Source organism: Parus major, chromosome Z (genome assembly GCF_001522545.3).
Source record: "Parus major isolate Abel chromosome Z, Parus_major1.1, whole genome shotgun sequence".
Taxonomy (NCBI): Eukaryota; Metazoa; Chordata; class Aves; order Passeriformes; family Paridae; genus Parus; species Parus major.
Window position 1 is genome coordinate 16,532,717 of NC_031799.1, and position 27,265 is coordinate 16,559,981.

General features: G+C 36.8%; 2 protein-coding genes across 5 annotated transcripts in view; one reads left to right on the forward strand and one right to left on the reverse strand.

The window, feature by feature from the left end:
• The window catches only part of MTREX (Mtr4 exosome RNA helicase), a 42,837-nt gene extending 20,370 nt beyond the window's left edge, over nt 1-22,467 (forward strand). Inside the window, exons 16-27 of one of the 3 annotated variants that reach the window (XM_015652575.3) lie at nt 5,622-5,772; nt 7,493-7,665; nt 7,955-8,023; nt 12,099-12,227; nt 13,287-13,397; nt 13,727-13,915; nt 15,034-15,197; nt 16,556-16,661; nt 17,922-17,978; nt 18,388-18,550; nt 21,806-21,910; nt 22,225-22,467. In XM_015652575.3, the coding sequence (XP_015508061.1) occupies nt 5,622-5,772; nt 7,493-7,665; nt 7,955-8,023; nt 12,099-12,227; nt 13,287-13,397; nt 13,727-13,915; nt 15,034-15,197; nt 16,556-16,661; nt 17,922-17,978; nt 18,388-18,550; nt 21,806-21,910; nt 22,225-22,277 (1,470 nt within the window). In that variant the 3' untranslated portion in view covers nt 22,278-22,467. Of the gene's footprint in view, nt 1-5,621; nt 5,773-7,492; nt 7,666-7,954; nt 8,024-12,098; nt 12,228-13,286; nt 13,398-13,726; nt 13,916-15,033; nt 15,198-16,555; nt 16,662-17,921; nt 17,979-18,387; nt 18,551-20,699; nt 20,779-21,805; nt 21,911-22,224 lie in introns of those variants that run through there. The other 2 variants (XM_015652576.3, XM_033520353.1) reach the window with 2 other exon arrangements.
• Nucleotides 22,060-27,265, reverse strand: part of PLPP1 (phospholipid phosphatase 1) — a 61,294-nt gene continuing 56,088 nt past the window's right edge. For both annotated transcript variants that reach the window (XM_015652579.2, XM_015652578.3), the window contains exons 5-6: nt 24,887-25,063; nt 22,060-22,786 (exon numbers count right to left, since the gene is read on the reverse strand). In XM_015652579.2, coding sequence (XP_015508065.1) covers nt 22,661-22,786; nt 24,887-25,063 — 303 coding nt within the window. In that variant the 3' untranslated portion in view covers nt 22,060-22,660. The remainder of the gene's footprint in view (nt 22,787-24,886; nt 25,064-27,265) is intronic.

The window sequence follows — 27,265 nt, forward strand, 5'->3', positions numbered from 1 at the left end:
GTTTGCTCAGTCTCTTGTCAGTCCCTCCAGGGCTGGAAGTGCCAAAGCCCAGGCCCTGTGGGACACAGGTGTGAGCTCCCAGGGCTTTTCTGGGTTTTCAGTCCAGAGCAGGTTTAAACAGATTCAAGGAAAAAACACAATCCAGTGATCTTCTCTGCCTCAGCTAGCTAAAAACTAACTATGGTTGCTAAATGGTGCAGAAAGCAGGGAGCACAGTGTCTGTGGAAAAGCAGGCCACATAATTTTCTTAGTCTCATCTGAGAAAATGGCCTGGGAAATTATAAGAAGGAATTAAAACAATCCTTAGAGATAGAAGACAGCCTTGCAGGTGCTGTTTGTCAGATTCTTGTTTTCTTGCAAGAGAAGGTCGAGGGGTGGTGAACCCCACTGACCAATGATGGTGATGTCTTAGTTCACTGACCAATGACAGTTTAAAAGAAGATCTGAGGCAATAAACCTTGCTCTCCTGTTCACCTCACAAGAGAGTTGTGTCGTGCTTCTTAGCCGTTCCTAATCTAGAGCAACAACGAAAGGCAAAGGAGAGCTCTGTCCCTCTGTCTGTCCATGCTGCAGACAGAGCAGTGCAGAGCAGCATGTGGGGCAGTGAGTGCTGTGTCAGAACACAAACTGCAGTTTCTTCTATCCCATCTTTGCTCTCAGAACCAGTCTTGAAGGTGCAGAACTTAACAGCCAGCATAAACAGAACACACAGCTGGGGATACAAACATCATAAAGTCTCCCCAGGACAGAACTTTAGTTGATTTATGTAGACTGTTCTCAGGTATCCAGGCAATTGTCATCCAGAGGGATGGAAAAGCTTGCAAAATTATTCTGCTTTCTAAAAGCTATTAAAAAAAAAAGTCTCTTGCTGCAGATTTGTTAAATTTTTGGGGTGCGGGGGGACTGTCCTCTCTGAAGTAACAAGAGGCAGGATTACTTGCAGAAAGGAGGCTGGATAACTGGAATGGTAATTACAGTGGTAAATCATGGACGCAGTGCTTGTTTGAAAGTGACTTCTTGAAGCCTGTTCAGGGCAATCTTTCTCATCAACTCTTTTTCCAGCTCTGATAAAGTCAGACTTTTGCTTGATCTTCTGCATTGAGTGGCTCTGCCTTTCTCTAATACAGAGCTTTTTCTACGGAGACAGGGGTGAGGCTTCCTTAGAGATTGGGAAATATTGAGGCAGGTGATAGTGTAGCCTAGCTTGCTGAAGAGAAGGTTGATGTACTTTGACAGAAGGGCTTCTGGTAGAGGATGAACTAAGTGCTTCACAGCATTTTTAAGTAAGTAAAGTAATCAGTCTGGGAGCCAGTGGCAAAAGGGTTTTGCTGACAAAAGGATTTCAAGAGGAGCAAACCACTATGGAAAAGATGTAAGTTAAAATGATTTCTGTTTTATGATGTCTTGGCAATAAGCAAAATCCAGTATAGTTGAACAATTTATGCTGTGAATACTCTGAAAGTAAGTTAGGAAGGAAAAGCCTACCTTTTCCTTTTTCCTGTCAGTAATATAGGCCGTCTTCCCTCCGCTCATCTTATTTGCTTCCCTCCACCGTGTGTATCTGATAGGTTACTTTAGTTAAGCATTAATTGTCTCTTCAGTAAACATGGCTGCCTAGTAGTTGCCATAAAAGACTGATTAGCTACTCGTGTCTTGTGTGTGTATTTTGTATAAAAGAATAACTGTATTTTGGTGTAAGGTTTTCTAATGGCAGCTGCAAAATCTGGATGTTGCTGCTAAGTAAAGGAAGCAAGGGCATACCTGATAGGTGATTACTTCTTGTTAGGTGTGAGTCTTCTGATAGCCTGGGGTAGTCAGTAAAGATCAATGCATGCTACAGAACTTACAGGCTGTGCTGAAGGTGTACTACAGTAGAGCTAGTGGTCATATTTCATTTGAAGAAGTAGCAGTTTCAGTTTTCAGACAAAATAAGCTTCTCAGAACTCTTGATTTCAAATGTATTGCTTAGAGAACACTGAGAAGACAGGAATTTCTGCAGTTTGGAGAAATATGTGTTTATGGAACAGGGAAAATTCACCATTTTTGCCAAAACAGGATTTGTATTTTAACTGCTGTGTCTCTTAATAGAATGATCATATTTTCAAATTGTAAAATGCTGATCATGTGTTAAAATAAAAACTGCCACATCAGCAACTGGCTTAAACATTGCCTTTCAAGTAAGTCTGCTTATATAATCGCTGAAATAGCTGGGTTTTTTGGATTGTTTTTAAATCACTTCTTCATAGTTGTACTCTGCTGATATTAAGAAGAGGTCTTTACAGTGAATCTGCAGGAATTGTTTGGTCTTTCTTGGCATGTTCTGTGTACACATTATAGTTGTATGAAGTTCCTTGTTTTCTCACTTGATGATCACATTTAACTGGGAGCGTAGTTCTATTCTTTGAAATAGCGTAGTCTTGCAAGCACACAGTGAGGGTTTTCGCTCCAAGATGTCAGGAATGAAAGAGGATCTGTTATAGTGTGATCAGAGCAGTCACACAGCACGTTTTTGCCAGATCTCTAGTGCCTGTAGCCAGCTAGTGAGTATGTTCCAGCTTCTTTAGCTGATGCCTGACTAGAGCAGTGGGTGTTGCAGTAGGAAAGAATCTGACCGCTGTTAGCTGACACTGGCATAATTGCTGTGCCATTCTTTATAGAGAGGCAAGCTTTTTAGGGAGTGATAATTTCTCTTTCCTAGAATAAATCATATATTTAGAAAAATGGACAGGAGGTTGGTGCATACATAATCCTTTTATCAGGTCTAAAAAAAATAGCTATGCTACATGTCAGTTAGCATCAGCAACAGAAGTTTTGTCATCTTTACTTGATGTATCAAATCAGAGGCATCTGTAGAAACTTGAGCACTCCAGCTCAACTGTTGATACTGTAATTACTGACACATTTCTGTTGGTAGAAATCCATCTGTGGTGATTTAAGAACTGACAGTATTATTTTAAATACACATTTCAGGGTCTAATTTAAGAGGTGCTTCTGCTCTGAGATGCATCACTTGAAGTGAAAACCTAGATGTGTATTTATGATCTACTCAGATGTAATCTAAAATGACTGAATGACAAGCCCTGGGAAGCAAAACATTAGAAGATGATTTATCCGAAACCTGTTTTACATGTATTCATGCTGGTATTGTCATAGTATAAACACATGCTGAAGGCTGTTCTGTAACAGCTTCTTTTCTGAGACAAAATAATCAGGTAGTGAGTAGGGTTTTAGCATTTGTGAGGTAATCTCATAAAGCTCTGTCTCAAAGCAAATGGCGTTACAGTATTCTTAAATCTTGTACACGTGAAGTAGTTTTAGATTCAAACCGCCTCTTACTAAGTCTGATACCAGTGCATCAGTCGATGTGGGATCTGAATTACTGACAGTACCTTTAAAATTGAAAGAAAAATGCGTGTGTTGTAGTATTGTCATTTAAAGTGTAGTACACTTAGCTTGGAAAACCACTGTATTTGAATTTCAGCATTTGCATATATAAACAAATCATCAGTTAATTTTTTTTAATAGCCAGAGATTTTTTAAATTAAGTATGATAAGGAGATTGCTCTGCTAATAGAGGAAAGCAAATAAATTAATTGCTTAGAGATTATAAATGATAAGAAGATAAAATCAGGTTTAGGTGAAGCAATTTTTGAGCTTAAAGAGGGTGCAGAGCTCCATGTTTCAAAAACATCTGATAGAATTTGTGGAACTCCAGTAATCATATAGTTGCATGAAAAATATATCTTGAAACATTCTTTTTTTCTTGTTATGTTTTAGTTACTTAAAATGTTGAATCAAAACTAAATTTACTCATAGGTTATGTTGAAATTACAATTCTTGTTTAGTAAATCTGTTAGATTTCATATATACATTATTTTAAAAGAATGAGAGATACAAGACCATTGCAAACTGTTGCCCATTGTCTTTTATTATACTTTCAGATTAGATTTCACTTGCTATTTTATACCTTGTCATGTGTTGTTCGTAGATAGCTTCAGAAATCTAGTACAGTTTTTAGTGGACCTTGCTATTTTTTTTCTATCTTTGCCTTTTTTACATTTCTTATAGGTGTGGCCCTCTTTGAGCCACAGGAAAATTTTATTTTGAAAAACACCAAAATAGCACTTGTTTTCTGTTTAGTAATTCGCAAGAGTTTCCTTTTTAAAAATCCCTTAAACACGTAATTTGCTACATTGTTGGAGATGAGTGTATTGTCATAAGCATTTCAGGAATCAAGGAGGTATGATAATCCACGTACTTGTTAACAGCTTCAAAGAGCTCTGAAATATTTGTGAGATCTATCTTGGTTCTATAAAAAGTCTATTTATGTTGCTGTTCTGCTGTATTCTGTCCAGCTGTGTGTTGCTTCTATTTTCCACTCCTTTGGTTGCACAGAGATTGTAATTTTCTACTTCATAACTCATGAATTTCCCTTGTATCCTTCTGAGGGACTGTCAGATACCTGTTCCTTTGATACTAGTGCAGCTTGGACGAAAGGCTATGCACTGCAGCTTCATTCCTCAGAACTGTTGGATCTCTCTCATCTGATTTCAGTGATTTCCTGTACCAGGATTGCCTTATGTGCCGACATTTAAGTGAGAGACAGTTTCTCATGCCTGCCCTTGCTTGGAGAGTCTGTATGTTGAGCTCTTCTGATCTTCTTTGGGCATGGTTTAAGTGTTTTGTTTGTTCTTCGAGTAACTGGTTGTTTTAGTCAATGTTTGCTCCTTTATGATAGCAAGATTGTCCTCTTGGGTAGAAGATAGTAACAGTCAATGATGAGTCAGACCAAAGAATCATTTACTTAATCCAGTACCCCTTTTTGACAGAGGACTGTAGTCAGCATTCTTAAAAAATAAGAAGTGGCAAAGAAAGTAATGGTTCCCTGCAATGTTTTCTCAGCATCTTTTCTTCTTAGGTTAATCAAAATAGCTGTATATACCACATTGTAAAAACAAAACAAAACAAACGAAAAAAAAAAAACAGCAACAACAAAAAAATTCCCAGAATGGTGGGGGGTGTAAGGGACCTGTGGAGGTCATGTTTTCCAAAACAGTGGCTCTATAAGGGTAATCTAGAGCAGGGTGCCCAGCACCACATCCAGAGGAGAGTTTACAACTTCTTTCAAGCTACCTGCAAATTATATTCATTTTATGAGACATAATGTAAGGTAAAGAATTGGCAGATTGCCTATTTTTGAACAAAATTCCCTAGATACCCATGCAATCAGTATATCTTAAGACTTGCAAATAAGGGGTTTTTTCACTGTTAAAATAATGGATTTCTTTAAATAGTTAACTGTTACTTAAAAGTTAAGATAATGGAATCCAAAGTGCAAACTACAGGAAACATCAAAATACTTCCCCAGACTTTTCACTGAAATATCATTTATAATATCCTAGCTGTGGTAAGTATTTATACAATACAAATACTTTTACACGTTCAACATAATAAAATTGTTTAGGATTTTATGCAACATGTAATCTAAATTCAAGACAAGTTATGCAATTCATCAGAGCAGCTCCTCATATGAAATACTGCATTATTATTTATCAAATGTGTTCCTATATGCTGCAATTAATATTTTTTTCAAATTGAAAATGTTCTTGTATCTTTTTCAGGGTTCAGCTGATCCATTAAATAGTGCATTCCACCTGACATACAACATGGTATTGAACTTACTTCGAGTAGAAGAAATTAATCCTGAATACATGTTAGAAAAATCATTTTATCAATTCCAGCATTACAGAACTATTCCAGAAATAGTGGAAAGTAAGTATTGCTGCATGTTCTCATGTGAGTAGGTATAATATATGGTGAGGTTGGGCAGTTAGACTTTATTATGCTCATAGGAGTTTTTACCTATGCAGTTTTTGTCTTCCCTGCCAACAGTCGTTACTCTGCCATTTGTTGCTGTGTTACAGTTTTAGTCGTTTCCCCTTATCCACATGTCTATGCTGATATGTGCTGTCAGTTTATGAAGAGAGCTTTCCTCTGTGAGTCAGACAAGAATGGTTGTCACATTGCTAAGAAAAATCTTAGGGAAGATTCCAACTTTTAATATCTCAGTAGAAGCTGTAAAAAGAACTTAAGTGCACTGCATTCAGAGTAGTGTAGGTAAGAAATGTTTAATTATAATACAAAGAAAAATTCAGAGAGATCTGGGAAGTTACTTGGACTCCACTGAGTTAACTGCATTTTGAGCCATGATCCTTGAATAGTGAGTTTTCATGAGCCAAGGTCCATGTTTGGAGATTTCAACCAGTGTTTGAGAGTGAGGCTTCTTTCAAAACTTAGTTCAGGAAAATATTAAGCACGTGAGAGGTAGTCATGATTATTGAGCAGTTTATCTGTTCATTTTTTAATTGAATGTTAAGAGACAAAGTGTGTATGTGCATGTAGCTTTGATAGCCATGCAGAGGGAGGGTTTAAATTACCTTTCTGTTAGTTTGTAGGTGTAGTAGTATTTTAATATAGTATTTATTTCCTTCCTTTATTTCACTGTTTCAATTGACATGCCTGGATCTTTATTCTGTCATTCCAGCATTGCTGTTTAAGTAGCAAAATGGAGCTGAAGAACATTTTTCATAGTTATTGGACAGTTTCAGTTTAGGCACCATACTGGGCACTAGAAATTTGTAATCTGCAATTGCAATTTTGTAAGCTTCAATTAAAAACACAAAGGCAAGAATCAGCTACATAGACTAAGGAATAAAGTATGCCATGAGTATGAATGGATGGCTTATTTCTTTTAAAAATTGGCAGGTAAAAATAAGGAGCACTTCTCTGAGTTCTCTCTCAAGTCCCAGTGAAGTGGGATTTCCAGGCCACTTATGACCCTTCAAAAATAGCATGCAAGAGGATGAGGTGGTAGACAGGAAAAAGAGATGTTTTTATAATCTGTTCTTTGTTTTTGTTTGCTGGTAGTAATACCAGAATGAGAGAATGAATCATGCTACTTAGAATAAAAACTGATTTGCCTAAATAACGTATAAAAATAACGGAGGAAGAAAATAGTGATTTTCAACTGATAAATCAGAGTCTAAAACAAGTTAGGAAAAACATCTTCTAACAACTCCCCTCTTGCTGAAGCACAGCTTTTTAGAAGATGTCTTTGAGCAATCTTATTTTTGTAGGAGATAAAAAGAAGTGGTAGGCATTGAATACCTTTCTATAAAATCATTCCAAGTTTTAATGTGACTTCTGTGCAAACCTAGATTAGTTATTCCAGGATAATTGTGTGTTGAGCCTTTTCAGGTTTCTCAAGCTTGTTTATTTTAAGAAAATAGAACTGGTGTTTAATTCTCTTTAAATATAATACAGTGGACAAATTTACAGATTTCTAGCATTCCAGAAAACAGGTTATTGTAAGAAAAAAATTAGTACTAAACATGGTTACAAAATACTAGTCATGGAGATCTGAAAGTGAAACACGAATTCCTCAATCTTTGTGAAGCAATTAATTTCCATGAGATTTTACTTTTCATTATAGGAGTCAACAATTTGGAAGCACAGTACAACAAAATTGTAATTCCCAATGAAGAAAATGTGGTGATATACTACAGAATCCGCCAGCAGCTTGCAAAACTGGGTAAAGATATTGAAGAGTATATTCACAAACCAAAGTACTGCTTGCCCTTTCTACAGCCAGGAAGACTGGTAAAGGTAGTTTGATTTTTCTTTTGCTTTGTTTTTAATTTCTGCCTATTTGTGAAGTTTGCAAGTTTCATTTGTGTCTGTCAGTTTACCATCTTGAAAAATCACATATGTCACACTACGCGTCAATTTTGACACGTGTTTCTTTGCTGAGAATTCAGTAATGCATTAAAAGAAATACTGTTTCATGATGAATAGTAGTCCATGACTGCTGTTGTAAGTGTGAAAAATACAAAAAGCTATGCTTGCTAGGATGTTATTATATATGTTACATTATAATATCTTGTAATATTTCCAGGTGAAGAATGAAGGTGATGACTACGGATGGGGAGTGGTTGTTAATTTCTCTAAGAAATCAAATGTTAAGGTAAAATGCACGTTCTCTATATTACCAAAATATATATCTGACTACTGTTTCTAAAAATAAAACTCCTATTTCTTTATAGCTCTCAAAGGCAAAAAAATTTCCTTTTATCCCAAATTTACAAAAAGCTCTGAACTTCCTTAAATGAAAGTGTAAAGAAGTAAACCTCTAGAAGATGGAGAAAACTCCGAATCTTTTGAACCTCTTTTAATGTATTTGTGAACAAAATGCTTGCTTTTACATAGCACTGAAAATGTTTCAAATTAAGTTGTTTCTGAGACATTGCCCATGCTCATTTAAGCTGTTCATGAGAAAGATCCTATGTTGTTTTCTCTCAGAAAATCTACAGAAGCCCTAAGTGAAGGCTGAGAACAGTGGGAGATTGAAATTTAGGTCTATGAAGAAGGTTATCTTAAACTGGCAAATTGTGCCTTGAGTCCTAAATTAGTGCATGAGACAGGGAATTGCTTGTCCTCTGAGACATTGCCATAGAGTTGGAAAACTAAAATACAAAGAGAGCGAAACAATAGAAATGGATCTGAGGACATTTGGAAGACAGAGGGTAGTGATGCAATAGAAGCCAGACTTTCAGAAATGCCTATTCATAGTTGGTCTCTACATAACCCTTAGATAATATGTTGCTCTCCTGTTTAGAAATGTTTTGACCAGTTACTCTGCTCTGTAAATGAAAACCTAAGTCAAAACCATATTTTTTCGTGGTAGCATTTTTGCTATAATTTTATCAGGAAAGTATTGGCTTTATTTGCTGGATCTAAATGCAAAGTTGCCTTTTTTAAGTTCTGGTGGCTCCTGTTCATTGTGGCACCATTTGGTGCTTTTCTAATATATATTCATTAAAGAGGAAATGAGAAAAATATGTTCCTACAGAACTTATTAAAATAGATTTTGTTTTGTTTTCCATCTTCCTTTCGAAAGTCATATTTATTTTTTCAAGTTGAAAAACTGGGCTGTTACTGGTGTTGCACAAACCTTTGCTTGTAGATTGCTTTTCTCATAGTGACACACAAATAATAAACCAGATTGCCCCCTAATCCCAGTTTTCTCTGTAAAATTGCCAACTTTTGTGTCATTTGGAGGCAGTTCTTCTGCGTCATATTTTATTCACATACATATTTGCCTTCCCTCTCTGGCCTGTCTCACTGTTGTATTAACCTTTGGGTTTGAATATTAGCTTTGAAATAATGGTCTATTTTGCAAGAGATGGATGTGGCTCCAGCAACATTTTTTTCATGAAGTCATTCTAGCAGCTGGGTTGAATTTTTCCTTCTGAGTATGTGGAAAGAATGACAATAGGTGCTGGAAATTAAGGAACAAACTTAAAGCTATGTAACTTTCAAAGTCAGCATGAAAAGACTAGTTTCTATGATCAGAGGCAAAACAAGATACTTGAAGAAGTTATTTACCCATTTTAATGTCTGTTCAATGCATTTTTGTCCTGAGACACAGATTAGTATTTAAAGTATCCAAGTATGCTTAGTACTAGAAAGAGATTACTTTTTGCTGTATCTTTAAACTTTCATCCACTTCTAAGCTGAAAAGTTTTTGGGTTTGCTTTTAGGAATTATGTTGAATTCAGTCTATATTACTTAGTTTAGTTGCAAACTTTTCTTTACTAATGAATTAGTTTCTAATTAAATCCATTTTCTAATGATAAATCTGTATAATTAATAATGAATGTAATGTTATAGTATACTTATATTTCACATAATACTTCTTGTTCTTTGTACTGTAAAAGCAAATGCATAAGTCATGTCAGTTATATTAATATATTATTAATTATGTGTAAATGCTTTTCCATCATAATTTCATAAATTGGTCAATGAAACTGTCAATGCAAATAACACCTTCCTGTCTTGTGTTGTTTAGAGTAGAATTTATCTCAAGCAGGGGTGCTTGCTATACGTTATACATTATAGTAGGCAGCAAAATAACTATGTCCTTTGGAATTCATAGAAAAACTAAATGTTTTTGAGTAAGAAATTTTATTTTCACTGGATTGTGCCAACAGTAAGCTATTGATACTGTTGTGCTGTTGATACTCAATATTATCTGATCCCTGATTCTAGACATGACATTTTTGTTACTTAGAAATTATTGGAACCAAAATTTAAGATGCTGAAATTCTATCTTCCCTGTTTAGATTATTATAGTCCATGGATATTTATAATGTTTACTACATCTCTTTTAGTGCTGTGTCTTGGTCATTGAATTTGCAATAAGTTTGATGTTACTAATCTGAGACTTTGAATTTGTTACTTGTGCTATCCTTCTTGGTTCCTGGGCATGATAATCTTTCTTATTTGGTTCGTTTCCAGGCACTTGAAGTAAGACATATTTTTGGGCAAAATTAAAATCCTAAGAATTCAAGTAATCCTGCAGTACTCTGCCAAAAAGGGCTTAATTTTGTCCTTGAATCATGAATTGATGCAGCATGAATTAAAGAATCATTTGAACTTGATATGACAGAGAAGTCTGTGGCTAACAAGTATTTTATTAAGGGTTTTGTCTCCTTTTATTCTTGCATATGGAAACGTGTCTGTTGCTGTTCAAGGGATTTGTACCTATACTATTGTAGGAAAGCCCTGGAAGGAAACAACAGTACACATTCAAAAAGCAGTTGTAGATTGAGTCATATCTAGTCAGCATTATCTATAAGCTGTTGGTGTATGTAAACTTAGAGTAAGATTAGCAGCAGATGTTAATGATTTTTATACTTCTGCTTTATTAGTACGTTTACAATACAATCACAGGTAGAAATATTATTCCTCCAGTTTTAGTATTTTTTGTAGCACCCTTGTGCAGTTATGAGTTTAGTCTCTACTTCATTCAGGTCAGCATTATGCCCTCCCTGGCTTTGGCTGGATACTGATCTGATCCATGTGGGTATTTAAAAATTCTAATACAGAGAGTGGCCATGGTTTGGATCTGCTACATTGGTGTGAGTGCTTTCTGCAAATGTAGGATACAATTCAGAGAAATAGTTTCTTCCTCAGCAAGTAATTGGCAATTCTTGAAGAAATAGTTTAGCTTGTATGACAGGATAACCCTGTTTTTCTCTTCAGTTTACGATGACAGTGTCTCATAGAACTTGTGAGAAGCTCTTAAAAATGCTACTTGGCATGCAGTGAAATAAAATAGTATGCTGTAGAGTTGTAAGGAAAACTACTGCCCAGTAAAAAAGAACTGAGTTGAGACAGCATTTTGAAAATGTTTTCTTTTTCTCTTGTATTTGGAAGCAGAAGGCTTACACATGGTATTTTAAAAGATGATGTCTGCCTTTTGTGTTAGGTCTATAACTTAGTTCTGTTCAAAGTTCTAAAAGTACTTGTTTGTAGCAGGAGTGTTTTTGAGCAACCGTAGTGCAGATTGATCCAGTCAAATAACTATTGCCAGCCTTTCTTAAAGCAGTGTGTAAAGGTTATGGCCTTGTGAACAGTATTCTTTAATCAACACATCTATAGATTTGTGTTCTTTAAATGAGTGTCAGATGTTATGGGTGCAGTTTGGGGTGTGTGAAGATGAGGCCTGCAAGATGCAGCTTTCCACTTGCCACAGATACAGGCTGTTATGCTTGAAAGATTTTTCTGTGGTCTTTCTTGTGTATGAGAACTTGAACCTGCAAACCTGAAAATGAAAGAGATACCCTGAATTTTGGGTTGTTTTCTTGGTTTTGGTTGGGTTTTTTTTTTTTTTTTTCCAAAAGCAAAGTTCACAACTTCTAGCATGGTGCAAATATGCATTACAGTTTTAAAACATACTGGCTTACTTTGAACAGGCTTAATATAGAAGAAGATGCAGATGCACCTTCAAACAAACTTTAGGGTAGACTTTCTGGCAAGGGAGGATAATTTTTTCAATGTGTTTTTCTGTGGGGGGGATAGTCAATCAATTAACCATAACGTGGGTGTTCAGAATGTACTGCAACACTGAGCTGATACTCTGTAAGAGACATAGCTCATTACATACCTTTAATGAGAAATCATGCATTTTTCATTCATTCATGATTGTATTTTAAAATAAGTACTACAGACCTGCTCTTTTTCTGTTTCCTCAACAGCCGAATTCTGGTGAATTGGACCCATTGTATGTAGTTGAAGTGCTCCTGCACTGCACCAAAGACAGTTTGAAAAACTCTGCTACTGAGTCTGCAAAGCCAGCCAGACCTGATGAGAGAGGAGAGATGCAGGTTTGTTACATGTATTTATTCTCAGTAGTTCCTTATAAACCTTTCCCAGTCTTCATTTCCAAACCATTTTCAAACTTGATAGATAAAAGAGGGACATTTTATTATTAAATGGTGCATTTAAGGAAGAGAAAGAATCTTAACATCTAACGCTGCCTCCTTAATAAATTAAAGTAAAAAAGTTTTAGTAGTACTGTTTGATAGATGCTTTTTTTTTTAGCATTATCTTGTCTCTGGGAATAAAATTCCTTTTTTATTATTATTATTATCCTTAAAATTGTTAAAGCTGGAAAAGATTTTCAAGATCATTGAGTCCAATCCTTGAACACCATCTTGACACCTAAATCACTGGACAAAGTGCCACATTTAGTTGTTTCTTGAACACTTCCAGGGATGGTGATTCCACCACTTCTCTGAACAGCTTTGCAAAACTTTCTAATTCTAGAATTAAACTGAAATATTTTTTTAGTTAAAATATTTGCATTATTTAAAACTTGAAATTTGAAACCATATATATGTGTATATATATATATATAGACAAACAGTTACAATTTTCAGATCAGAGGCAGTGTAATTTGTCTGCAGGTTTTTTCTCAGAAACTCATTTAAACCTTGGAGTTGAATGCAGTATATCAATACTGCACCTGAAAAAAAACACCCTTTGTGGTATCAGGATGGTTTTCATACTTAGGAGGATGTATTTTTTTGGTTTGATGTTGTTTGCTGGTAGTATTCTTAGTTAAGTATTTGGTGATAACTTGTCTGGTTTGGATCAGAAGGAGTATTCCAGCAGGTAAGATGCAAGGTAGTAGAAAAGCTGTTGTTTTGTTTTCAGCTGTAGTTTTTCTCCAGATGTAGCTGCATTCAGAATTTTCCCATTTGGACAATTACTTTTCTTCTCTATATATACTTGAGGTCATTAGCTGCATTTTCCTGCTTTCTGATATTTACCCACTGCTGTGTCCTTGAGCACTAAGTTTTCCTTTTTTTAGTTTTGCCATAGACCAGTAATAAGAGGTATGTTTTTTGCTGATTAATGAGTTACAACACTCTCTTTGATAGGTTGTTCCTGTTTTGGTGCATCTTGTCTCAGCTATCAGCAGTGTCCGCCTCTACATACCGAAAGACCTGAGGCCGATTGATAACAGGCAAAGTGTGTTAAAATCTGTACAAGTAAGTTCCTCTAGGCTGTGCAAGCACTCTTTAATTAGTGAGGTACTCTTGAACCCAAGGCAGCTTGTTCAAAAGAAATTTATGTAAAGTTTCTGTCCCATCTTCAGCCTTATTCTTTAAAGGAGTTGGAAGCCACAATGCATATCAATTGTTTCTCCTTATCAACTAATTTTAAACTGATTTTGAAAACTGCTGAAACATCACTACTTAATTACAGTCTTCTGTGTCTTTATAATTATGCCAGCTTATTTTTAAAATGTAGTTATTTTTAAAATGTAGTTTATTTTACTGTTACTAATCTTTAAGAAAATCTTTTTTCATCATTTTAGGAAGTACAGAAACGATTTCCTGATGGAGTACCCTTACTAGACCCTATTGATGACATGGGCATCAAAGACCAAGGGTTGAAAAAAGTAATCCAAAAAATAGAAGCATTTGAGCATAGGATGTATTCACATCCTCTTCACAATGATCCAAACTTGGAAACCATATACAAACTTTGTGAAAAAAAAGCGCAGGTAAAGATACAAACTAAATTACTTTGTGTTTAGCTGAGGAGGGAGGGAAGTTGTCTTCTTACTTGCTTTTCTTTTTATTTACAAAGCCCAAATCAACCCTTTTAAAAAAAATATTGGATCTCACTAACAAAATGGCTGAGTTGGTGGTATGTCTTTTTTTGGTGCAGATGCAAAGTATGTCTGAAAAGAAAACTTTAGTGGAAGTTTTCAGGAATTAGAAACTTACAGGGCTCTTTTTTAATAGAGCTGTCTTTAATAGACATGGCACAATGCAGCATAGAAAAAGTTGTCATAGATAATTTTGATAATTTTTAATATACTTGTGCAAAAAAAGTGAATTGATGTGGCTTATTAGCATGAGGAGTGTACCAGAGAAGTCATTTTGCTGCTGCTTCCTGAGCAGACTCTCAGCCTGGAATCAATGCACTTAATTTTTTTATATTGAATTGTACCCTCTTGGACTGAAATTGGTTGTGCATAAAACTAGCTCTCCTGTTTCTCTGCTGCTTGAGACAGCAGTTTCTCCAGGAGCCACTTCACAGAAGTGAGGTAGTTCTGCTATGGGCATTCTAGAGTTGAATGTGGTAAGACCTGATGGACCAAGCAGCTTTCTGCAGGGATGTCCACTGTAAGGATATAGACAGTGACTGATGATCTGCATGCCACTAGAGAAGTACTAATAGCAGAAAATAATGCCTTTGGCTTACATTTCATTGAATAATTGGTCAGCTGAGACAGTATAAGTCTCATTTCTCAACAGAGGATCACTTCTTTTTTTTCTGGTGTGGGCTGGTTTGGTTTGTTTCCCACTGTGGGTAAATAGCTTAACGTCCCAAGCTTACCAGAGGTTTCAGTGGGTAAATGGAGATTATTTAATATTATTATTGTTATTGTTATTATTGTTAATTATTAATATTACTACTACTAATAACAATAATAATATTAATAATAATACGTTTTAAACCTTCCTTTTAGAAGACTTAGGCAAGCCAACAAGCCAGTAGTAGTATGTTCATATACCATTGTTGTGAGGCCTTTATGTAAATTAAACAATGTCTTTAAAACAGTGGCATCTGTTAAACCAGCAAGGCATAATTCCTCTCCTTCTGGCTCCCCAGATTGCTATGGATATTAAAGTAGCAAAGCGAGAATTGAAGAAAGCCAGAACTGTTCTGCAAATGGATGAACTCAAATGCCGCAAGCGTGTTTTGAGAAGACTGGGGTTTGCCACGTCTTCAGATGTTATTGAGATGAAAGGACGGGTTGCTTGTGAAATCAGCAGGTAACTGGCTTATGTGCAAACTGTTCACTGGCGTGAATATGCAGTCTATTGTCCTTGCTAAAATTAATACATTATGTTTATATTTTATTTTGAGACCATTAGAGAAAGGGTTCTTCAGAGACTGTGTTCAGTGTAATAAAGGTAATATGCTGATTCAAGCAGTATAAATAAATTTAGCAACTTAAGGACAAAATACAATAGATTTTAAAACTAAAATGTGGACCTGAAAATGCCAAAACAACTACTTTTGTGCATGACTTAGGTAGTAGCATGTGTTTTCATTTAATGTTGTACATTGCATGGGGGGAAAGTCGATTTCTATAGTTGACATTGAACCAGGACTGTTGGTACAGTCAGTCACAAATGAGTATGGAAATGATTATCAGTAGTTGCCAAGTCACCAACAGTTGGGAATAGAGTGAAATTCCTTTCATAGGAATTTGTGAAGTGGTGCCTTTTACTGTAATACATTTTTCAGGTACATATATATTGAAAAAGGTGAAAAAATTACAAATCAGACTTCAGTATTGTTTAGTGTAACTCGGGTTTTGATAGGATTTTGTATTTTTCAAAGTAAGAGTGGCTGCTATATTCCTTGTCTTACATGTGAGTTTGAAAGCTGTTAGCAATATTCATTTGATAGCTAATTGCCCTGCAAAATTTGACAGCAAGTGGGGAAGCTGAGTCAGAATTTTATTTACTTCCTGACTGTCTGGAACTGTTTGAGTCACACACGTCTTTTTTTAAAAAAGTCCTACTTTGTTCTTCCCCCATCCTAAGCCTTTTTTTGATAAACTCTTTAAGAATAGAGGTTTGGCCTTACCAAAAATAGGTGTTTTATCCAAATAAGTATGTTTGGATTTTGTGTCTGCATCATGCACTTACTTTGGTAATTCATGATTAAGTCCTTATTCTGCAAGTAAATCAAAGCAAGTTTGTCCTTTTTTCAGTATTTAGGAAATATCTAGTGGAAGCTTTTCTAAGCAGCAGCAGTACTAGTTTTAGTCCTTTTCATAAGTTGCCTAACTCCCTGGTTCTGTCTGATCTCTTGATATTCTGTCTGAGAAGCTGACTAAATCAGTTATTCATACTAACTCAAATGATCTGTCAGGAGAGTTTTATTGTAGTCCAGGAACTGCTTTTAGTTTCTTGAAAATACTGTTGCAGAGTATATATATATACCATTCCCCTTAAAAAGCTAATATATTTTGTGTGTATATTTGGTGTCCCCAACAGTAAAATTAAGATGCTGGTTTTTTGTCCATATTCAGTTGCTCCCCAAAACAGATTAATAGTTCTTCATTTTAAATTTACATATCAGTAGGTCTTTCCCCTAAGCTTCCTTCTCTTTATTTCAGTGCTGATGAACTACTCCTGACAGAAATGATGTTCAATGGCCTCTTCAATGACTTGTCTGCAGAGCAGGCAACTGCACTACTCAGCTGTTTTGTGTTTCAAGAGAATGTGAGTTACTTCTTCAAGTATTCTAGAGATTCCTGTCTTCTTATAATACTGTTTTTAATTCAGTTGCAGAAATTGGTCATAACAGTATAAGCCATTGCACATTTTTTATACTTCCTAAGGTGTTTGATATGAACTCCCATGGAACTTGGCGAAAACATTTCAGCTTCAGCGTTTAAGTCTCTTTCCTCATGAGTGACATGCCAGTGGTTGTGTTAAATTGCAGTGTTCCTCTTGCAATGAAGCAGTATCAACAGACTCTCAGCATATATGCTGCTATTAATACACATACACCCCTCCATATAATTTAAAATGTAGAATGATTATCTCAAGAAGATGCTCAGCCGTAACTGCACCCTACACTCTGGGGTGAGCATGTATCTAATCCTTAGACCTGTCTGCGTTATGTTACATGGTCAGCATGTACTCCTTGACCATTGACTGAAATGGCAGTACCACATGGAATTGATACCAAAATGGTTGTTAAAATCAGACCTTACTTTTTAAAGGCAAAACCATGGGCATTTAATATAAGATGTTACTGTTTTCCTACCTGCAAGCTGTATACAAGGTTAATGTCACCCCAGAATATTAGTACAACTGCCATATGAAGTAAACTTCCATATGAAATATTTTTGCGAGTAACTAGTGGTATATATCACTCAGGTTGATTTGAAATTGAAATAAAATTAGGGTTTTTTTCTAAATGAAAAAAATGTTAGGAGCAGGTTCTAATATATTCCATTTGTAAGTAGAAGGGAAACTGAGGTAATCCATTGTTAATTAGAATACTGGGCTTCACTCAACAATAGTAATTGAGTTTAAACATCTGGAGCATAACAATGTCCCTGTATTTTGAGAAGCCATGTTTTCATATATTACCACTGATGCTGAAGTTATTTAAAAAAAATTGTATTCATAAAGATAACCATGTAACTGTCAAAGTAATTAATGGCAGTTCATTTGTCAGATCAAAACTATGATACAGCTAACTAGAGGGAATTTTGGCAGTATCCAGAAAGCAGGTGCTGCTTTTCATAATGTTGATATACTATACAGAAAGATTTTATTTTCTGATTTAGTTTGAGGAACAAACATTGGGGGAATTAAGTAATTTTAGTGTTTGGTAACAGGTTTGAGAAGCTGTTGGAATAATTTAGGGTGGCAGTATCACACATTGAACTTCTGTTTTTGCATCTAATTTGGTATAGAGAAGATGTATGGGAGACTGAGATTGAGATTGTTTAATGTCTTCTTTTTCAGTCCAGTGAAATGCCAAAGTTGACTGAGCAGTTGGCAGGACCACTTCGGCAAATGCAGGTAATTAGAAATCTGTCTGAGCTTAGGGTTAATGTTAACGTGGGCAAAGCTCATGAGTAACTTACAATAAATGCACAGTAAAGGCTTAATTTTGGATCGTCAGTGAATTCATCTGTCACTGTATGTGATTTTGCAATGTGTAATAATACATTATATGGTCTGCAAGAAATCTTTATGCTAATTTAGGACGTGCCTCTAAAATTTTATAAGCTTGTTTGCTACACAGTAGATTGTTAGTGCAGGTAGACTTCATGTTAAACAGTGGTTTACTTTCTGATTCTGAGTAATCTTACTTTAAAAAGGAAACCTCATCCTGTAATGCAGTACCTAATAATGTGCATGCCTTTTTGTCAGTTAAATACTTACTCTGGTTAAGCATTTTATAAATATAAAATATTTTATTTTAAAGGAGTGTGCAAAAAGAATTGCCAAGGTGTCAGCAGAAGCAAAACTGGAAACTGATGAAGAAAATTACTTGAATTCTTTCAAACCCAACCTAATGGATGTTGTGTATACATGGGCAAATGGAGCTAACTTTGCACACATCTGCAAAATGACTGATGTCTTTGAAGGTAGGCTAATCAGTTGCTCTTTGGAAGGTATGAGTTGGTTATTCTACAACAGGGAATGGTAATACTGAATGACCTTATAGCAGACTTGGATGCATTCAAGCATCTGTATGGCTAAAATAAAGTGGGGAAAAATTGGTTACTATATATTAATTTTTACTTACACACTTTTGATAATTTAGAATCTAAGATTAAAGGGATATCTCTGTATTCTAAAAACTTTCTATAAAACTCAGAAATTCTAAGCATTACAACACAAGGTAATGCTTACTTTTTCTAGTTAAAGGGAAAAAAAACATGTTCCAAATGCTTGTCATCAGGAAGTACAGCTCTTGCACTTGTCCTCATTATAGTTAAGTTTTTTATTTATTTGGTATAACCGGTTGGTATAACCAATTCCTCCTGCTGACTTAATGATGACAGTAGTGAGAAGTGGTAACCAAGTCTCTCTTTCGAATAGTTTTGCACAGCAGTGCAATGGAGATAGTTGAAAAGCCTAGATATAATGTGTCAGGTGTATTAATTTGGTTCCTAAAATTGGACTAGTAGAAACTGTCCCTTGAGGAAGAATACTTTGTTTTCACTTTTTAAAAGTATGATGATTTACAGCCCTGGTATTTTGTAAAAACAAACCATCCAAAGGGTTGTCAAGAATGAAAAGATCAAACCAGAATGAAAAACCAGCCTGTTGGAAGTTGTGAAGAATAGGATGGATGCACCAATCTTAGAAGTCTTCCTTTTTGAAGTTATTACTGTCACTGCTGTCTCTCTCAAATGCTGTTTTCTTCTTTGGAAAGGTTTACAGATTCCTTTATAACAAGGGAATTCTTGCACATAATATGTGCATAATATGGTCAATGCACAGACCCAAAAACTTCCTAAAGAAAGTTGCTTTTGAGCAACACAAATCCTGGCAGTCTTTGCTTCTGCGGTATCTGAGCCTTCCATTTGCTGTGGAAGCACCCTGAGTATGTGGAACACTAAAGCAGCTGGCTTGTTTAACATTGACACTTGAATGTTCAGAATACAGTGGGCAGTAACATTTTCCATTTACCGTATTTGTACTAAGACAGTCAGCTTTATTCTACTCAATAGTGCCAGCTCCCTCAAAATTAGATCTTAGTGGCCTGTTTTGAGAAGGTCAGCTCTTTTAACAGGGGTCAATGCATGATTCTTCCCTTGACTTTCAGTACGCTGGTTTTTTGTGCTCTGTCCAAAAGGAAGGGAATCCTTCAGGCATCCATTGTTGGTTATGTGTGCCTTAAATGGATTGTGGTGTTCCTAAATCCCAGAGTAGTTTACCTTGGTTATCCAAGTAACTAGTGATTTCAAAGAAAATTGGAATACAAAATAAGCCTGAGTGTTCCAAGAATAAGTGTGTTTGCCAAAAAGTGGAGTAGCATTGATTTGCTAATGAGAATACCCTGTCTTTAAGCTGAAATGCGTGTGTTGGGAAGAAATAAAAATAAGAGCAGCTTTTTAAAGCTGTTAGGAAAGAACACTATACTGAGTTAAGTATTGTATCTGTTAACTGCAGATCAACTCCTGCTTTATGGAAGTATAAACAATATTAATAGTAATTAATTTTAAAATCGCAGTTTTATTTTTCTTGCACAAAAAACTATGTCTGCAACAAGCCCAGCTACGCTGCCTGTAAAGGAGTACTCCCTGGAATGGCTGTCGGGGTCGGCCTTGTGTATGGAGACGAGCAGGATCTTTGACAGCTGAGCCAGGGCCTGCCACAGTGCAGCACAGCCGTGCTCGGGGCAGCTGCCCACAGGTCACTTGTGTTGGTGTGTGCTCTGTGCTCAACAGGCTATGTGTGGGTTTTTCCATCTCATGTCATTGCAACAGGTTTTACAGACCACTGCTCTTATACAAACGGTTCTCACTGTAGAAACTGACATGGCCTAGTGAGGCCCTATGAATGCTTTTTAGAAGAGAAGCATTACTTTATCATGTCTCTCTTTCCCAAGAGCTTTGAGCAATGCTCTTTTCATACTGATTTTTTTTTTCAGATATTATGCCTTAAGGGGGTAATATAAAGGTTGTATAGACCAAACCCCCTTCAGTGAGCAGGGACATATTCCCCTAAATTTGGTTGCTCAGAGCCCCATCCAACCTGACCTTGAATGTTTCCATGTATTGAAAGGTCACAATAAGGTCTCCCTGGAGCCTTCTCTTCTCTAGGCTGAACAACCCCAACTCTCTCAGCCTGTCCTCAAAGGAGACCTGTTCCATCTCTGATCATCTTGGTGGCCGTCCTCTGGACTCGCTCCAACAGGTCCATGTCCTTCCTGTGCTGGGGACCCCAGAGCTGGACGCAGCACTGCAGGTGGGGTCTCATGAGAGCAGAGGGGCAGAATCCCCTCTCTTGCCCTGCTGGCCACACTGCTTTGGATGTAATTGGCTTTCTGGGCTGCAGGTGCATGTTGATAGGTCATATAGAGCCTGTCATCCAGCAGCACCCCCAAGTCCCTCTCAGCAGGGCTGCTCTCAAGCCCTTCATCCTGTATTTACCCAGTAACAAGTTATTTTGCCTACAGTAATTTTGACTGTCGGAGATGCTGCTGGAGGAAATGACCAAATAGGATACTGTTCGCTTGTGGCCAGAAGAGCAGAAGCATTTAGGGTTGTTTTGTGAAATTTGTCACAGTGACTTGGGCTGAGCTGTGAGAAAAGTTCAAAGAGGAGATAAATGCATAATAAGTCACAAGTGGGTGTTGGGTTGCAGTGCAGGAGCTGTGGCAATGTGCTTTTTTGTGCATTATTGTAACCATGCATGGACTAGTAGAATGGTCCATAGACTCTTGAGTAGCACAGGAGCAGTAAGATAGATCACTTACTGTTTTACTGCCTTTGCTAACTAAAGAACTAAGGCTTATAAAAATATTCCTAAACAAACCTGAGATAGTTCGGGAAGCAGCAAAGTTGTGAATCTCCTAATGCTCTGTGGTTTTTGAGGAAGTCTTAACAAGTACTTGAAAGAAAAAAATTGGGTAGGAATTACTCAACAGCCCAGAAAGTAGTGTGATTAGATATTAGTTAGAGACTGTAAAGACAGTAGAAAGGACAAGCATTTGGAAACAGCTTCAAGGAAACGCCTCACAGAGAAATTTACTGTGCAAACAGAAACTAAGTTTAAGACATTTGGCTTCTAGATAAATTGAACAGGATTGTAGAAGAAACTATTACTTAGAATAATTCAGGACCAGTTACATGATGTGGTACAAAGTTTTCCCTTGCTCTTTCATACAGGTAGCATAATTCGGTGCATGAGGCGTCTAGAGGAACTGCTTCGGCAGATGTGCCAGGCTGCAAAAGCCATTGGGAACACAGAACTGGAAAATAAGTTTGCAGAGGGTATGTATTTCACTTTCATGGTATATTAAGCAATTTTAGAAGAAAAAGTGGTGGGGAAAAGGGCTGCACAGGTAGTGAGGGATGAAGGTAAATAGTTTTGTAATGTGAACTTCTCATGTTGACTTCATAGTAAACAGCACCATTGCTGCTATCTTTCTGAATAACATCTTTATTACAAAGTTTGACTTAAAGGTTGGCTAAAAATGGATGTACAATGACTTCCATTTAATACTTTGATATGCTTACAACTGTACTTTAAATAGTGTTTGTGTCAGTTAAGAATCTTAGATTATTTTTCTTTTCCTTCTTAATAGGGATTACAAAAATCAAGAGAGATATTGTGTTTGCTGCAAGCCTTTATCTGTAACAGCAGATGTCTTCCAGAACTATACTGACATGATGGAACAAATTCATCACTGTCACATGTGGCTTCCATATCAAGTAATTCCTTTAATGGTGTTTACTTAAACCACAGTTGATTCAACAAGGCATGTACAAAGAGCAGTGTATGTAATATAACTTGTTACAGTTTTCAATAAAAATTTACAATTGTAATAGCTTTCTTTTTAAGCAAAAGCTTGAACCAACAGAAATTTAAAGTTTAGATGTACAATAACTGTGATAGATGTCACTATATACAAGTACGGTGAGCATCCAAGAGCAGCAGCAGCAGTCCCTTAAAGGTGATTTCTTATATTACAGAGTTAGACTTGTGAAATTGTTTTCTTTCAGAGCAATGTAGGTCATTCTTCATGGTTGATGATTGCTGCCAAAGTGATTTCCATTTGTTGGAGTCTCATGTAGGGTTGTATGGGAATCTTCTTTTGGTTGAAATGTACATCCTCTCACTTTGAAGAAGTCTGACACATATACAACCTAAGTGAACAAATTAGTGTTAAGTGTTAATCAGTTAAATTAGTTCTGCACTCGTAAGTCTTTGAAACAAGGCACTGCAGCAGGTAAATTATTTTATTTTAAACTAATAAAAAGCTTAATCAGTTTAAAACATTAAAAATGGCAGGGAAGTCTTGTACAAAATTCAGACAACTGTTTTTTCAATTGCTTTTTCAGCTTGCCATTGACCATTTAGCCACTGATGGTTTAAGCCAAATTCAAGGCTTGTGCTAACTGACTGCTGACTGCCTTACCAGGCACTGCTTCATTACAAGCCATAGTTTGAACTGCTCTAAACAAAGGAGCAAAATGTGCTTTTTGAGTACTCACAATGCAAGTTTAGTTTAATTTTTTTTTCTGTAATTTAGGTAGAACAGAACAGGAGAGGTGGTGCTTTGGCTGGACCCAGCAGCTGTAAGGCCAGCTCTATCTATATAGTCCTTTCCTGCAGTCCTTTAAACATACCACCTCAATTCTTCACAGCTAGGAGACATCTCCCTCACAACCAAGATAGGTGGTTGATTCAATTCTGCAGCATGCTGTCTTCCACTGTTCACTTCACCAAGTCCCATAGCAGATGTGCTGGGCACAGTGCTGCATGGAGTGCAATAAATGAGAAGCCTCTCATGATCCCTTCCCTTCCTATATTGTGTCTTCCCCTCCCACTGCAACCCTAAGAACTGCGGAACACTGTCCATGGCAGAAGAAACAATCTTCCACCACACTGGCAGCTGGCTGATGATCCAACACACTGCTTTAGCCACAGACCAGGGGAGTTTCAGCTTCCACTTAATGCCTGATGCCTCAGTTCAATTTACTGATTCATTTGCAGTTGCTACACCACTATACTCAAACCTCAGTTTGCTGTTTTTGGAGAGGAATTCATCAGTTCTTTCAGATAAGAGGCTGGGGGTGGTGTTGGTGCTAGTGTATATTTTTTAAAATAATTTCCTGACCTTTCAACTCTACTCACTGTAATACTACTTTCTATTCTTTCTTGTATTACAAAGAACCTTCTGATTCATCTAACATCATTGACTAAACTTGTTTTCCTAATAAAAGTGTCCTCACCTCTTTGATCTCTGATGTTTCTTACTCTCTGAACTACTTTTCTTCGAAACAGGGATTGGACAAAAACGAGTGGTAGGATTATGCCCGCATGTAGCCATTTAGTAACAGCTACTGCAGCCTATATGATTTCCCGGAGCTGCTCCAAGATTCCTTTTGATTACTGATTGCAACTACTCTACAGGTTTGTCTTGAGCCATACCCTTCTGACCTGAGAAAGCTGACAAAGCATTTATTTTGGAGGTGGTTTTCTCTAGCTAAGCCTCAGTTCTTGATAACTGAATCCTTCAGTATGGCCTCAGTTTGCTCCCATTGATCCAGAAGTCCTTATCTATCCCTTCCCGTGGATGAATTAGCCATGGCACTCTGGTGCCACTAGTACAACTATTGTCCCTGAGTCAACTGGGCCTGCTGTGACAAGTTTAGCCAAGTGTCTGTTGTTTCCTGGCATAGCTTTATATACTCATCAGTATAGCTAAGCTTCACAGGTGCCTCGTTGGGAACACATTTTTAGTAGCAGGAATGCACACAAGAAGTAGTAAAGAGTTTTAGTTTCCCATCAGACTGAAAAAACACACTGTAAGGTAGCAAAGGCAGACACTTTGATATTCTTATTCTTTAAGGCCTATTCCCCTAATCTTACTTTATACAGAGTTCTCTGCCATTGTACTTGAGATTTGGAATTTGGCTAGAAGCAAAAAGTATTGTTTATCTAGAGAGGCCTACATGGTTTGCAGTTACCATTTCCATCTTCGTTATTTGAAAAGCTCTTGAGCAGAGACAATTTCATATTGTCCAGTGGCTAAAACTACCACTTAATTCATTGGGCCAGAGCCTACCTCACTCCTCAAAGTACTATTGCTACACCCAATTCAAGGAGTTGCTTCCCTGCTTCAGGAATTTCTGAAGCATTAGAAATACAGGTTTGCATTCCTCTGAACACAGCCTGCAATTCTAAGGTGCTGTTCATGAAAGCAGCATTCACTCATACCCACCCCCTCAGGAATTACTTACAATGAGCACAGCTACCACTGCGCCCTGGATAAGTCCTGTTAAAACATCACTCCAGTGATGCTTGTAGTCAGAAACACGTGAGAGACCCACATAGATAGATGCAGCAATGAGACCAAATTGTATGGTAGGACGTACAAGCCTTGCCCAGTCTCCTTTCATTCTTGCCTGAAGATAAAGCTGAAAGAAAAATAAAATGAAGTTACAAAATGCAGAAAGCACAGAAGCAGTAAAATTGTGTTGGGTCTTAAAAGATTTGATTGAAATCTTACTGAGATAATCACAGCTGTTCTAGGTGCTATAGCTATACTGTTAAGACTGCCAAGGCAGAGTTTGATAGTATTATATATAGAGTCCATAACTATCATATTGTTCCATTTATACCAATATGTCAAATGAGTATTTTCACACTAAAGGTAGGTCCTGGTAATAATAGAGCCACTTTAGGCTTAAAAAGATCCCAGTGGAAGTCAAACCAGTATTCTACTCCTGCATGAACTAAAGGTAAGCCTTACTCAAAATAGTTTACATTTACTATAGATAGAGCTGACAGGTTTTTTAACTACATTCTCAATTCAGTCACCTTTAGTATTAACAACTTTTAGCATAGCATTGCAGCTGTAGCTAAACATCAGAACTAACTTGAAGTAATGATTGCATTTCTCAGCTGTCACTGGTGTATTTCACTGAGGTCTGTTCCTTACCCTTTTCAGCTGCATATTAACCATGCTGCCACTCTGGTGGGTATTTGAAGTTCCCGTGGGTTTTCCTCCCCTCAGGCCTACTTTTGTTGTGTACATCTATATTTTTGATGTATTATCTCTGTTTAGCAGTTACTGCTTTCTCATCTAATATACTCCAAGACCCTGCCTTTGTTTCTTCTTCTTTCTATCTAGGATCTGACTGTCTACACCTGTCTAGCTCTCTAGTTTCTCTGAATACACTCTGTAAACATAATTTATTCTGAAACTTAATCATGCCACCAAAAGAAGCACCACAGTTACTGCATTCACAGAGAAAACAATACATTTGGAAATTATATTTAGTATTTTAAGTGTATCTTCTCAGAGACACCTAGAAACTTCAGGTCAAGAACAAAATCTTAGCTGACAGCTTTGAGAAATGTAGAAACCAAGACAGGCACCAGGCATAAAAGCAGTACACCAGACTCTTGGTAAAACCCCCCACTGCCAACTTCAAAAGCCATATGGCTAACTCTGAGAAAGCAGTACATTTACAATGTAAATGTAGGCACAGAGAAGACACTGTAGATGCAGAGGTGATACTTTCCAAAGTTAAACATTTGGGGAATGTTTCTCATAGTAAATTACATCATCATTTTGGCATACTGACATTTTCAGCTATAAATGGAGCATCAAAAACATCAATGCATAAACAGTTTTCTTTAATAGCGAGGTCAGAATCAGACTCTGAAGAAGCGTAAACCGAAAAATATTTTTTCCCCTTCAAATTAGTGGGCACTGCATATTTCTGCAGGCCTCAAATTCACCACTAGGGAAAATACAGTTTAGCCACTTCAAAAATTACATGTCACACAAAAGTTCTTTTAACAAAAGGTGTCTTAATGGACTTGGTGTGATACTACTTCTGGGTTTACCGACAGAAGACCAGAACACTACAAAGTGCCCAACTGAGCAGAGGAAGGTCCAAGGAGCATATTAGGGTAGCCTGAAGAGTTGGCTAATGATTTGATAATGTCTGTTCTTTGCTCTTTCCGTTTTTCTACTGAATTTTCCTGAAGGCAGTTAAAATAGCTTGCTGCAATGAAGTTTTTTCCATATAAACATTTTTGGAAATTTGAAAAGGGTGTACAGTCATAGTAGGAAAATAAAAGGGTTATGCAACCCTTTTGAAGATATGTGAAAAAACAGGTTTACTTATGAACACAAGAAGAAAATGGGGCAAGGTATGCAAATGCCAACTTGCAAAAATGCCAGCCCAGTGCACTGAACGATCTATAAAGCAGTCTTTGCCCTTATGCAGCATGTATTCAAATTCTTTCTGCTTGACAAAGCATTAGACAAGAAATTTGGATTTGATGTCTATGTGAAAGCTTGATTTTTGTACTATGAGAGTAATCTCCCATCATAGAGAAGATCTGAAACTGTTCTATCAGCTGCAGAGCACAAGCAGTTAGCTACAGACTTCACAAATTCTAGACGATTCTTCACACCATCAGCTCCTGTATCTGTACAGGAAATGGCCAAAAACCCTCTTGCACCTTCTAATAGCAAATAGATTTAAGTTGTTCTAAAACGAGGTGTGAGAACGGTGAGAAATGATACCACAGATAAGTGTTAGGCTGACATATTACCGCTGTGTTTAATTTCAGAAAGAGCAGCTGTCATTCTGGCTACATTT